Here is a 13,962-nt window from a genome sequence, read left to right on the forward strand (position 1 = left end):
ATCAGCAAAAAACCCTAGCTCAAGTTCCTTCAGTTTCTACACAGACGAAAAACCCAGCACCACTTACAACTCATACTCAAGCCACTAACGCAAGCATTAGTCAATCACACACCCTATGCATCACACACTACCCTTCTACAAGCCATACTACCGTGCCATCATCGAACACTCGAGCAACTCGAAATACTGTACTGTTGTCTACAGCTGTTATCAACATTAGCGATAGTTATGGGAATACAACAATAGCCCGTGCCTTATGGATTCTGGGTTTCAATTGAGTTTCATGTCTGAAAATCTCGCTCAAAAACTCAAATTCATTTGTCGTCTTGAATGTCTGGCTGGTAAAGGCATCGGTCAAGCTACCACTTGGATCCATTCGCGTGTTTCTCAATACACAATCCCGTTGTAGTTCTTTGTCCTTTCAAAAGTAACTGCTGATTTGCCGATAACGCAGCTCGACATAAATAGATAGAAGTTCCCCACAGGAATTTTGTTGGCTGATCCTGAATTTTTCCATCCCAGTAAAATAGATCTCAATCATCTACAACTACAAACTACAAACAGCGAAAATCTTCTACAACTTATTGCTAGCAGGTCGAGACAACGTGAATGGAGGCGGTCCAACCTTGCAAAATACCTTTTCGGGCAAGGTAACGGAAGAAACTAACCAAAATTTTACGATTGCAGCTGTCTCTTGCGCGGAGGAGAGATTAGAAGAACTACTTACACGGTTTTGGGAGCTTGAATCGTGTTACACAACTAGCACACTATCATTGGAAGAATCCAAGTGTGCACAATTTTTCGATGAAACGACGATTAGAGATAACACCGATAGATTCGTACCTTTTGTCCAATACTGGAAGGTGCATGAGTCGAACCAAGCTGGAAAAACCGCACCTGCTTGATTGCTTAGGTGAATCTCGTTCAATTGCTTTTCGACGATTTCATTCACTAGAACGACGTTTGGATGCCAACCCAGCGTTAAAAAAAGAACATGCTTCATTCATCCACGAGTATTTGGAATTTGGCCATATGAAGGAAGTACCAGTCGGGGCAGATGAAATTGAATCGCAACCGTTCCCGTATTATTTGCCGCATCATGCTGTTCTTCGGCCAGACAGCATCGAATTGCGCGTTGTCTTTGACGCTTCTTGCTCGACTGCATCTGGTATTTGTCTCAACGAAGCGCTAATGGTCGGCCCTGTAGTACAGGAAGATTTATTTTCAATAGTCCTTCGGTTTCGTTTGCATGAATTGGCTATCGTGGCTGACATCGCCAAAATGTATCGGATGGTCAACGTTGCTACAGCTGATCATCGTCTTCAACGTATTTTATGGAGAGACTCTGCAAATGAACCAATAAGAACGTTAGAGTTGACAACTGTCACATATGGGACATCATCGACACCGGATCTCGCTACAAAGTTTTTACAACGACTGGCTGATCTTGGGAAAGAAAAATATCCTGTAGCTGCAAAGATCCTATCAAAGGATTTTTACGTAGACGGTATGTTGTCTGGAGTCAATAGCGTCGAAGAAGATATTCGAGTCTACACCGAATTGAATCAGCTACTCGAATCTGCATGTTTCACCCTTAGAAAATGAAGCTCCAACCGCTCGGAAATATTAGCAGCCATCTCCGAAGACCTGAAGGATGATCGCACATCTCTCAAAGTCGAGGCATCCAAAGCTACAAATAAAACCCTGGGACCTTCATGGGAACCACGAACGGACTACTTTAGATTCTCTGTGCCTCAGTGGAATTTGGTCGCAACTTAGCTGAACTTTCTACTCTTAAAGTTCCTCGTTGGCTCGCATATTTATTCGTAACTTAGAATGGAACACAGATAATATTAGCAAACTATTTAGCCTAAACAGGATTTCAAAGTTCGCGATCAAAAATACTCGGAAGTAACGCTTGTAAAAAATGTCCCGCATAAACCAACCCAAACAAGAAATCGCATCAACTTGCTATTTTAAAGGTATATAAATTAATTATTTACAATGCATTGAATAATGCGTTCGATAAGTTTTGATTACGAAAATAATATTTTTCGAAACTTTGTACTTTCCGAGCTTTACGGGGGTGAGATTGTGCCAAGCCATAATGATCGGTCCAATTTGTAGATTGCACATACACAACAAAAATACGTCAGTATACACCAGTACACTCACATTCTTTACTATTGAGCACAATATTTTGACAGATTAGATTGCATCATCGATTTTGGAGCAAACAGTTAATTTAAACTAATTTTTATTTTTTCTCTAGAAATTTCAGATACTTTGAATAAACACTCTAAAATAAGACGAATATATTATACCGTGTATAAACTGCCAGTTTTAAGAAGGGGGAGGCGGGTGGGATAGACCACATGTTCTGCGGCCGCGGGTTCTCGAACGAAGTAATGGTTACTTTTGTTAAATGATGAAATTGGTATGCCCCCTTAGGATACGCCCCTTCATATATCTCCCCCTTGTTAACCCTAGAAACGCTACTGGCTATATAAAGGCTGTCCATTGACCACGAACTCATTTTTAGTTATTTCAGACCTCCCCGGGTTATTTTCGTTCATACTTTTTGTATGATGCGTTGTTTTTGGCCGACCCCCTGCCCCTAATAGTCCACTTAGTTCATGGACGGCCCCATATGGACTACTTTAAACTGATATTTATGTGTATTGTTTACAAACATGCTAATGTTCACTGTTTAGGTTTTTTGCCTAACTTTATGTTTTTGGCACAATGTCACCCCCTAGAAGGGGTGAGATTGTGCCAAAGTTCATGCACTTCTAGTAAAACTAGGTTTCATTGTAACTAAACCATCTCTACGGTAGTTGTTAATTGAACAATTTAGTATATATTGACAGGGTTGAAATCAACTTAGTTCCTAAATTGTGTGTATACTGAGGTAAAGCACAAAAACATATGCTTTTTTGGCACAATCTCGCCCCGGATGACGGTACGTCTAGTTTACGTGAAAACATAAGTAATTCTCATCCACCGCACTTTTCATGTAACATTCACGTGAATTCAACCGCTTAGTTGGTTTCGAAGTACAATGATGGCCTAACATGCCAGTCGTCGTATTTTCGAATCTCAGCTAGGCGAAAAGCCTTGGGTTTAAACGTCTTTTCTAAGACTTGACTCTTATTTATCGACAGACTTTACAGCCATCTATTAGGGTACAAGACAGTTACGGGGCTAGTGCAACAATCCTACTGACTCTATCTAGCAGCACCGCCTAGACGAGATTCGAAAATACGGCGACCGCTTGTTACACCGGCATCATACCTCGAAACCAACTAAGCCGTTGGATTTACGTGGATATTACATGCAAAGCTAGTTGAAAATGCTTCAACAGACTCATACAATAGCATACATTGAAACGAGAACAATGGTAACTCGTACCATTTCTCTGAAGACGTTTGCTATTGAAAGTACCATGAAAAAGCTAATTAGATTTACTATGATTCTTGAGTAAGCAACATGTTCTCAGACAATTTTACAACCTTTCATGGTAATGTCTAGAACTCTAGAAGTTTTTACTACGAATCTATTATTTTTGTTATACACGGAAGTAACGAAAGTAACGTATAATAATTTTGACTAAACAACGCTAGGGCTAAACAGAAATCTTTTTAGCCAATATTTACTGGTGCGTTTTTACGTTCTAATATGGTATACCCTACCACGAAATTTCTTTCTGTGTAGCTTACTCTTGCGAGAAACCCCTGAGAGAGAGTTGCGAAGACGGCCCTCTTTTTCTCATGCTTTGGCTGTCTTCTTCTTCCTATAACGTTTGGTTTCATTTTCGGGTTGACAAATCAAACTCGTGCGTGAAATCCTCATTGTGCATGTAAACTGTGCGTTTTAGAATGATATATTTTGGTGCTAGTTGGTCCATGGGTATTTCACATTTTACAAAAAAGTCAATTTCCAGTGGAAAAAAACAAGTCTAAATCAATTTTAAATGTGTGTTTTTCAAAAATCACCAACAGAAAACTTCTGTGGGTTATCGATACTTTTTCATTTTTGGTCAACGATAACGGCTGGCTGCATTTGACAGATCGTACTGGCAGCGCGAATCTCTCTCGGGGAGAAACCAATCCAACATTGGAGCCAAGTTGATGGCTTTTATACATCCACATTTATTTTGGATCAAAAAATAACGGTTTAATGATAGTGTTTTGCATGGGTTTTTAAATCAATTTTGATTTTATGATTTTTCAATAGTAAAATACTAGATTGTAATTACTCAAATGGAGAGTAATTCGAAAAAACAGCGATTTGATAAAAACTGTCACAAAAGTATTGGCTCTAAAGTTGGCATCGCTGGTTTAATGATAATTCCGCTCAAGTAGTAGTAGAAAGAGTACAACGTATTCGTGTATATGTAAACAACACAATCGCGGTGAACAGCAAGCTTTTTAATTTTCACTACTGTTTTTCATTGAGAGGATTATTGGAAGATATAAGATATTTTTCAACAAAAGTGGGGTATATTTGTTGTATAAACTGTTTCTTTTTTCCGAAACAAGTTGTAGAAATTACGGTAGGGCTATTCAAAATCGGGAAGAAAAAGTGCTTTAGTGGTGTGTGCATTACATGCGTATGTACACACTCAGCGGTAATCATGATCATCATAAAAAATAATTGCCTGTGTTTGAACCTTAAACTTTGACGATCTCAGTAGGCATCAGATAAAATTTCATTTTTCTCGGATGCCGCACACTCTACAAATATGTTTTCTGCATAGGCTTCCGCATTGTACTAGAAAGGAACTACCAAACGAAACAAGCAGAGCTGAAGTTTTTTTATGAATCCAAGCGACAGAAAATGGTAATAAATTCTCATTAATTATTTGTTACTTATTTATCCACCCAGATGAAGAATTTCAGCAATTTAAGTAGGGCTATTGGCAGCTGACTCGCAATTACCGTTTTCAAATCAACCGGTAAAGGCGTTGCGCTATTCCTGCATAGCGACATATGAGAGTGTAATCGATAGCGGCCTGGCGACGGGTTTAATTATCACCGAAGAAGGAAAGTTATAAAAAAAAGCAGTATTTAAATACTTTAGAGCAGACAAGAGTGACAATCTTGTGATAACAACCGCAGCTTATCTAGTAAACAAAACAATCAAGCAACCCACCAAGAATTCAAACAGCTTTACCGAAAACATGAAACATTTAGCTGATTTAGTCAATATGCACTTTTCGAATCGTTGTCCAGACAGCTTTTAACGTTCACATTTAACGTAACAAAAGTGAAAATTTCTTTTGGAAATCGAAGGTGCGTCAATTTTGACCGGCACGTAAAAACGATCGTCGCGACATTTTTTACACTGGCGAGTGTTATGGAAAACTGTTAATAACTGTCACTTTGTTACGGGGTAGAGTTTGATGTACATAATCCTATAGATCCTTCCTGGGAGTTGAAAACTTGTACAACCAAGAGCACGCATTCTGTGGAAGAATCGACGTGTGAAGAGCTGTTTGAACATACAACGGTACGTGATGAAGAAGGAGGATTCGTTGTGACATTGCTGAAAAAGGACTATGTTATAAGTCAGTTGGGGGAATCTAAGGCAATTGCACTCAAAAGATTCTACGGGTTAGAAAGACGTTTTGCTACGAACGAGGAGCTGAAAACCTTATATAGCGAATTCATTCGAGAATATATATCGATGGGACACATGCGTGAGATTCACGAGGACACTAGTGAGACTACCTCATATTACATGCCTCATCATGCCGTTTTGAAACCCGACAGCACCATGACAAAACTGCGGGTTGTATTCGACGCTTCTAGTCGTACGTCTACTGGAGCCTCTTTGAATGAAGGTCTAATGGTAGGACCCGTCGTTCAGGACGACTTACTATCGATCATTCTACGATTTCGTTTTCGACAATTCGTATTAGTAGCGGATGTGGCCAAGATGTACCGTATGGTAAAGGTGGTTGATACCGATCAGCCGCTTCAGCGCATTCTGTGGAGGAAAAGTCCTACTGAATTAAATCGTTCCAATTGACCACTGTCACCTATAGGACAGCGTCAGCGCCGTACCTGGCAACTAAATGTCTTCAGAAGTTAGCGTGCGAAGGAGAGCCTACACACGCAGCTGCAGCAAAGGTTATCAAGAAAGACTTTTACGTCGATGATATGCTGACCGGCACAGATAGTTTGGAAGAAGGAAAAATGCTTGCGGCAGAGGTCATCGAGCTCATGAGTTCGGCAGGATTTATGCTGCGAAAGTGGAACTCGAATAGCGCAGAACTTCTATCGACCGTTCCTCAGGAGCTTAGGGATAATCGAGCTACCCTAGAACTCGATTCGTCATCATCTTCAGTTAAAACATTGGGGCTTATTTGGGAGCCAGCCTCTGACAGCTTTCGGTTCACTGTACCGTCTTGGAATACTGAAGAAACAATCACCAAGCGAGTAGTACTTTCGGACACATCTCGGCTTTTTGACCCCCTTGGGTTAATTGGTCCCGTGGTAGTCCTAGCTAAAATTTTCATGCAGGACTTGTGGAAGCAGAAGAATGATTGGGATGAAGTTCTGCCAGACAAATTCCAATCCTTCTGGACCGAATTTCGCAGATTAGGCATTTCGGCATTAGCAGAGATGTCAATGTTCCTGATTTTTCAGGATTATCCAGATTTTTTGGTGCATTTCCTGATATCCTGACAAGTCGCTCGTTTATCCTGAATTTGGAAAAATAATCCGAATTTCTCCTGATTTTTATACATTTGAACTAAAAACTTGTAGAAACTTAATCCTCATTTCTCTACTCTCCAGCGTTATGCTCTAGAAGAGGAGTCTATCTCTATTTTTCTATAACTCTTTACTTTGTGGTCACTTTCGGTTAGCTGCCGAAATTGAACCCTGCGAAGATAAAACTAGAAACAGCAATGCCGTCTTAACCCACGATTACTCGCGATGTGGAACGTTAACTTTAACTCGGTATATCTCGGAACTCAGGCAATAAAGAAAATCACTGTTTTCGGCCAGGTTGATCTGCAGACAGAGATCTTTCAATCGATAGACAAGGTTCCATAAGTTTTTCGCCATGAGGCGTTAGTGAATTCTAGTGAATTTCGTTCTGTTTTATCTTTCCTATGAATCGATGTTGGCGCGAATAACGAAAGGTTAAGCACGTAATTGGGACTGTGGTAGATAGTCATTGCATAAGCAGCAATGTGAGAGAATTTCTAACATGAAAATTTGTACATATTGCTTTCCTAAAAAAATTGAATAAAAAATCCTGAATTATCCTGATGTTTATTTCCTTTGCATCCTGAGTTCTGAGAAAAAATGTTGGCATCTCTGAATGCAACAATGAATTACCGAACGGGCTAGACTACGAATGCGGGTTGGCCAATACTTTTCGCGAACTGAAGCAATCAATAGTTGCTGTCCGGCATGGAAATGTTCTTAGAAAACTTAAGGAATGTTCATCTCCCATAGCCATCCTCGCAGTCTCGTCCCGGTCTTCGGGACAGTCGTCTTCAAGAAGTCGTCATTCAGTCCATCTCGTCAATCATTTCGTCTGCCATGTGACGTCAAGCATGTTGTTGGTCCCAGGTCCTGACCAACACGCAGTGAGACCGAAAGATGGAAAGTGGACTGTATCGATAAATTGGCGGTTCCTGCCAATGGATGGTTGACGCCACGACTGACGGTAGTGTCTGATCCGATTCTGTTCGGATCGATGGCCGCTGTGCCGCGGTGAATAATAAATTATGTACGCCACTTGCAACTAATACCACTATTAACGTAAAAACGCCGTTTATTTAAGTAATTGACTTGATATAGTAATGTATTTTAATTCTTAAGGAATTTTAACTATTATTTATTAAACTTAGGTATTTTAATTAGCTTGTAGGATTTTAATTAGCTTTAGGTATAAATTAGCTTGTAAGTATAAATTTTCCTGCGGACTCCTGGCGACCGCTTTGATCGGTGATCGAAATGAAACTGCCAGTGGTGCTGATCCCAATGTAGGTCACTGGCGGGTAAATGACGAATGCGATGATTTTATATCCCGAGAGGATCTCCACGGCTCTCTTGGCTGATATCAGTAGTTATCGATTGATCGATACGCCACCGATAGAACTGCGCTGATAATGGCTCACCACCACTTATCCACAGTGGCTTCGGTCGATGCCAATACGATGATGACGATGATATTAATCGGATATGTTTATCTGCTCCAGCTGCCGGAACCATGTACTGCTTGCTTTCGGATAGTACACAGGGATGAAGCGTGGGGTGGGTTCTGTTGATATCCAACATCCTCACCCACCCAGAAATAACTGGATTTCTGAAAATAAATAAGAAAAGGCTCCTCCTCGACTGGGATGGGATGGATGGTTAAGATACTCGGTTCGCTCGATCAGTCCCTTCGTCGTTTTCGGCGAACTCGGCTGTTGGCAAGATGCATATTTTTTCCACAGGCCGGGTTAGAGTGCCTGCTGCGGTTCTCAATGTAACTACGCGTACAGTACCATCTTGTCCTGGATGAACCTCTTGAATCCTGCCCATCTTCCAACGTAGAGGGGGTGAATTGTCGTCCTTGACGACTACTAGTCTACCAACTTCAACAGTAACGGGTGGACGCCAACGTTTAACTCTCGCTTGCAGTTGGGATAAATATTCCGTTCTCCATCTTGTCCAAAAGCATTGGAGATTTTTCTGTACTAGTTGCCACTGTTTCAGACGGTTTGCAGGGATATCCTGGTAATTGTAATCCGGAAGTGCTCGAAGTGAGGAGCCAACCAGAAAGTGTCTGGGTGTTAGCGGCTGTAAATCACCTGGATCTTTAGAGATAGACGTGATTGGTCGGGAGTTTAGACATCCCTCAACTTGAACGAGCAACGTGCTCATATCCTCCAGTGTGGCTGGATTCTCACCAAGGACTCTCAGGATGTGATGCTTGGCTGAACGAACCGCCGCCTCCCATAGCCCACCGAAGTGCGGCCCACTAGGGGGGCTGAAATGCCAATGAATTCCCTCTTCTGCACAGTAGTGTGATACCTTGTCGTGATGATCTCTGCTCCTCAACAGTTGCATCAGCTCTTGGAGTTTATTTTTCGCCCCGACAAAATTTGTGCCATTGTCGGAATACAAATCCGAGCATAATCCTCTTCGTGATACAAACCGGCGTAAAACCTCTCCGTCGATAAATCCGACACCAGCTCCATGTGAACTGCCTTCGTGCAGAAGCACACAAAAATAGAAACGTAAGCCTTCACTGCTGGACGTCTCGGGATTAAACGTAAGTACACTGGGCCAAAATAATCTACACCAGTTTGTGAAAACGGGCGGGCCACATTTACTCGTGCTGCTGGAAGATCGCCCATGAATTGTTGAACTGTGGTTGGCCTTGCTCGAAAACACCGCTGACACTTATGAACAGTTCGCCTAGCTGCATCCCTTCCTCGTAATGGCCAAAAGCGTAGTCTCACTACACTTAGAAGCAATTGGGGTCCTGCGTGCAGCATTCGTTCATGGTAGTGCAGAAAAATTAATTTCGTTAGATGATGGCGTGCTGGTAACACCATAGGATGTTTTCTATCCAAAGATTCCTGAGCATTCTGGAGTCGACCACCAACTCTCATGAGATCGTCTTGAGAAATTTTGGGATTAAACCAACGCAGTGGAGACTGCCTTGAGAATGTTTCGTTTTTCGAAAGCGCGTCCCATTCCTTAGGAAAAGATTCCCTTTGAACTCGCCTAATAAGTAATTGTTCTGACTCCTGCAGCTCTTTTGTAGTAAGAAAATCAGATAATCGTTTTTCCCCATTTTTGCGAAGCAATTTTATAACTCGCAGTAAGATTGCCGTAGATCTTATTAGTTTTGGAAATGAAGAAAATTTGCCGAGATACCAATCAGTAAATTCTGCCGCCTGAGAAGATGTAGCGGCAGCTGTTCTGTGTCGTCTTTCCTCCTCCCCTTCGCAACCAACTCCATCAGTCGCGGGTTTTGGCCAACGATCACGGGTTTCAATTAGCCATGATGGTCCGTGCCACCAAAAATCATTATGAATAAAGTCCTGTGGGTTTACACCTCTCGAGATCACATCTGCTGGATTTTGAGACCCGGGAACGTGCCTCCATGTGCTGACCGTCGTAAGTGTTTGAATTTTAACCACCCTGTTTGCAATAAACGTACTCCATGTTGAGGGAGTTGCTTGGATCCAGCGCAGCACACATGTAGAATCGGTCCAAAAGAATGTCGGTACCTCCATTTTCACTGACTGCTTAACCTTAGTGTACAGCTCAGCGACCAGCTCTGCCCCATAGAGCTCTAACCTCGGTATTGTTTGACATTTTAACGGTGCAACCTTAGATCTTGATGTTAATAATTGAACAGACACGTTGCCATTAAAGTCCAGACTCCGAATATATACAAGGCCACCATATGCCTTCTCCGAGGCATCGCAGAAGCAGTGAATTTCCACCGTCACAGCTTCCGGAAGAATAATGCAACGTTTGATGCGAATCTCATTTAGCAAAGGTAATTGAGAGTAAAAATTCCGCCAATTCTCACCCACCGTTTGAGGTAATGGTTTGTCCCAGTCTAATCTGCTTCCATCCTCGGATTGCAGTGTCCACAGTAGTTGCATAAAAATTTTAGCCGTCGTAATAACAGCTCCGATGAGCCCCAATGGATCAAAGAGCGTAGCTATGATAGAAAGTATGCGACGTTTACTAAGCGTTTCGTACGTTTCCAATGGTGGAATATTGAACTGAAACTTAAAAACGTCTGTGTTTGGCATCCAGGTTAATCCCAGCGTTTTTATGGCTGGATCTGGATCTAAATTAATTCCACCGACATCAATCGCCAGATTCTCGCTCGGAATACCTCGTAACACCTCTGCGCAGTTCGATGCCCACTTGCGCAATCGAAATCCCCCACTATTCATCATTTTATCCAGTTGCAATCTCAGTTGAAGAGCTTCTGTACTGTCGTTGGATCCTGTGATGACATCATCCATATATGTGTCTTCGGTGATGGCCCTTGCTGCCAAAGGAAAGTGTTCTCCTTCATCTAATGCCAGCTGTTGTAAGACGCGTGTCGCAAGAAACGGAGCGGGTTTAGTACCGTACGTCACTGTATTTAGTTCATAGGTCGCCACCTCCTCAGTAGGTGACGAGCGCCAAAGAATACACTGCAGCGGCCTATCGTTTGGGTCGATCACAATCTGCCGAAACATTTTTTCAACGTCGGCTACCATCATAATTTGCTTGGTCCTACAGCGTAATATAATTGACCGTAACTCCTCCTGGATCACCGGTCCCGTCAACAACACGTCGTTCAGCGAAATTCCCGTTGATGTCTTACAAGACGCGTCGAAGACAACGCGCACCTTTGTGGTCGTACTGGCCTCCTTAACAACCGGATGATGCGGTAAGTAGCATCGGCCTACTACTGCTCGTTGGTCTTCCTCAACCAAGCGCATATGCCCCAAATCTAGATATTCGCTCATGAACGCCTTATACTGGTCAAGCAAGCCTGAGTTCCTTTTCAACCTTCTTTCCGTTGCGTGGAGACGTAGTGCAATGTTTTTCGACTCGCCCAACCGCGATATGGCCCCCTCGGCCATAGGTAATGCAACAGTGTATCGTCCATCAGGTCCCCGTTGTACGGTTTGTGTAAACAGGTTCTCACACCGCTGTTCCTCCGGTGAATAAGATTTTTTGATATCGACCTCTTCGCATGCCCAAAATCTAGCAACCAATTCATCCAACCTGTCCTCGGTCATATGACAGCTGATATGAGGTGATTGCTTATGAAATGATAATCTGCCGCAGACCACCCATCCGAATACCGACTCGTTAAGCGATGGCATCTGCTCTCCCAAAGTGAGCTTCCGACCAGACACGAAGAAATCAAAAAATGCTTCGATACCAAGTACTATGTCTACTCCCATAGACACCGAGAATGAAGGGTCAGCCAACTGGATGTCGTTTGGAATGGTCTATCCTTTCGTATTAATTGAGGTTGTTGGTAAATGAATTGTCACCTTGGGTAAAACCAGAAAGTTCAATTCCCGTAAAAACCTTGATACTCTAGAGCGTATTGTAGCTTGAATCCGTTGTTTAACCTTTGCAGATGCCTGTCCTATACCAAGGACTGAAATGTGTACCTTTTGCCGATCCACCTTTAATCGTTGGCTCAAATGCTCCGAAATGAAATTGCTTTCAGAGCCCGAGTCGAGAAGCGCGCGTACTGGTATTTGATTTCCCTCATCATCCTCGACGAGAATCACAGCAGTGGCTAATAACACTTGCGATGTGAGCTGCATAGCGGAATTCGAGACCGATATGTTGGTAGCCGCCAGGTTGTCAACCTGTGATGAATTTGATGACGTTGGTAAATGATGAGTTGTGGTCGCACCTGAGTTTTCACTGCTAGCAGGTGGTGGCCTAGGTCTACTATCCCTTTCCTGCTTAAAGCATACCATCGTGTGGTGACGTGCCTTGCATATGCGACAAGAATATTTAGCCTGGCAATCTTTTGCCTGGTGACCCAGTCTAAAGCAATTACGACAGAGCGTGTGAGTACGAACGAAAGCATCACGCTCCGTTAAGGACATCCGTTGGAATTTTCCGCATTGAAATAGAAAATGATTTGCCGAACACGCCATGCAGCGTCCCCCAGACGATTGCACCGTGTTATAGCTAGTTTTTACCGCCGAAACCCTCTGCTTTTGCGGTAGTGGTTGGTATTGCACCCTTGCTTCCATCGCCCTTGATGGTAAGCATTCCAGAACTTGAATCCGCCGATGGAGAAATTCCAATAACTCCTTAACCGTATCAGTTTCCTGTGTAGACGAAAACTCTTCCCAACTTCTGCAAGTTGACGGATCCAATCGCATTGTGAGGAAATTCGTAAGAAGAAGATCCTTATAATCACCCGGCTGCACTATTTGATCCAGAGTCTGCACGACTCTCTCGAAGCTCTCCAGTAGAGAATGAAGTTCATTGGCGGATTCCTTTAAAACGGTTGGCAACTGGAACAACGACTGCACCTGTCGCTTTTTCAATTGCTTGCTGTTGTTATACCTTTTGAGCAACGTATTCCATGCGATTGTGTAGTTTGCTCGCGTTATTTGCAGCGGGTCGATTAAACTTTTTGGCTCACCCTGAAGGCAGCCCTTGAGGTAGTGAAACTTTTCAACATCCGGGAGTTCTGCCTTGAAATGGATGAGAGATGTGAAAAGATCACGAAAACTTAGCCACTCATCGATGTTCCCGTCAAACGATTGCAGCTTTATTTGCGGAAGGCGAACATGATCGAGCGAACCTTGCATCGAAATATCACCACCGCGGATGGATTGTTCCAACGTCGGAGAGGGCTGTTGTTGCTTTACCCATTCCAGAAGAAACGCCTTGGCACGATAGTAGGAATTACTAAACTCTCGTCTCTCCTTATCATAGGCAGCCTCGCTATCGGCTGGTAAATCATCGTGTGCCTTGACGTCGACGAGGGTTTCTCCGAACCTTTCCCACAGTTCGTCGAGTTTTTGTAGACGTATTTCAACTTCCGACGTTGTACTTCGCTCTGGGAAATGGTCTACAAATTCCACAATATCACCAAAGGATGTTTGAATGCCCTTCAAGCGTGTTGTCAACACCTTCAGTGACGGTGTCTTCTTAGTAGATGATGCGGCAGCAGGCGCCATGGTAAACGTTTATTATAGACGAAGAGAGTAATTTGTGTAGTATTCCGCGGACCAATCCTAGCTTCGCCAGGCATATACTAATGTGTATTTTACCTGACAGAAAAATTAGCTGCACTCCAAACAATAGAAAAATTGGCCGGGTTGTTCGCAATCCACAGCATATAATAATGCTGACACGAAGTACTCTCAGTATTTGAATGAAAGCGGGAAATCGAGGTACGGGAGGCAAGACTGTAGTATCACTTGTAATCCGGGCCGCTTCTGGC

At 42.9% G+C, this 13,962-nt stretch overlaps 1 protein-coding gene across 1 annotated transcript; it reads right to left on the minus strand.

Moving 5' to 3' along the window:
- Positions 1 to 10,083: 10,083 nt before the first annotated feature.
- Positions 10,084 to 13,696, minus strand: LOC128739993 (uncharacterized). The gene is made up of 3 exons (XM_053835503.1): positions 12,158 to 13,696; positions 10,180 to 11,989; positions 10,084 to 10,127 (listed from the first exon to the last, which is right to left on the minus strand). The coding sequence occupies exons 1-3, from the start codon at positions 13,694 to 13,696 to the stop codon at positions 10,084 to 10,086; spliced, it is 3,393 nt and encodes a 1,130-aa protein (XP_053691478.1).
- Positions 13,697 to 13,962: the final 266 nt, after the last annotated feature.

This window comes from Sabethes cyaneus, chromosome 3, assembly GCF_943734655.1.
Source record: "Sabethes cyaneus chromosome 3, idSabCyanKW18_F2, whole genome shotgun sequence".
In the NCBI taxonomy this organism is placed as follows: Eukaryota; Metazoa; Arthropoda; class Insecta; order Diptera; family Culicidae; genus Sabethes; species Sabethes cyaneus.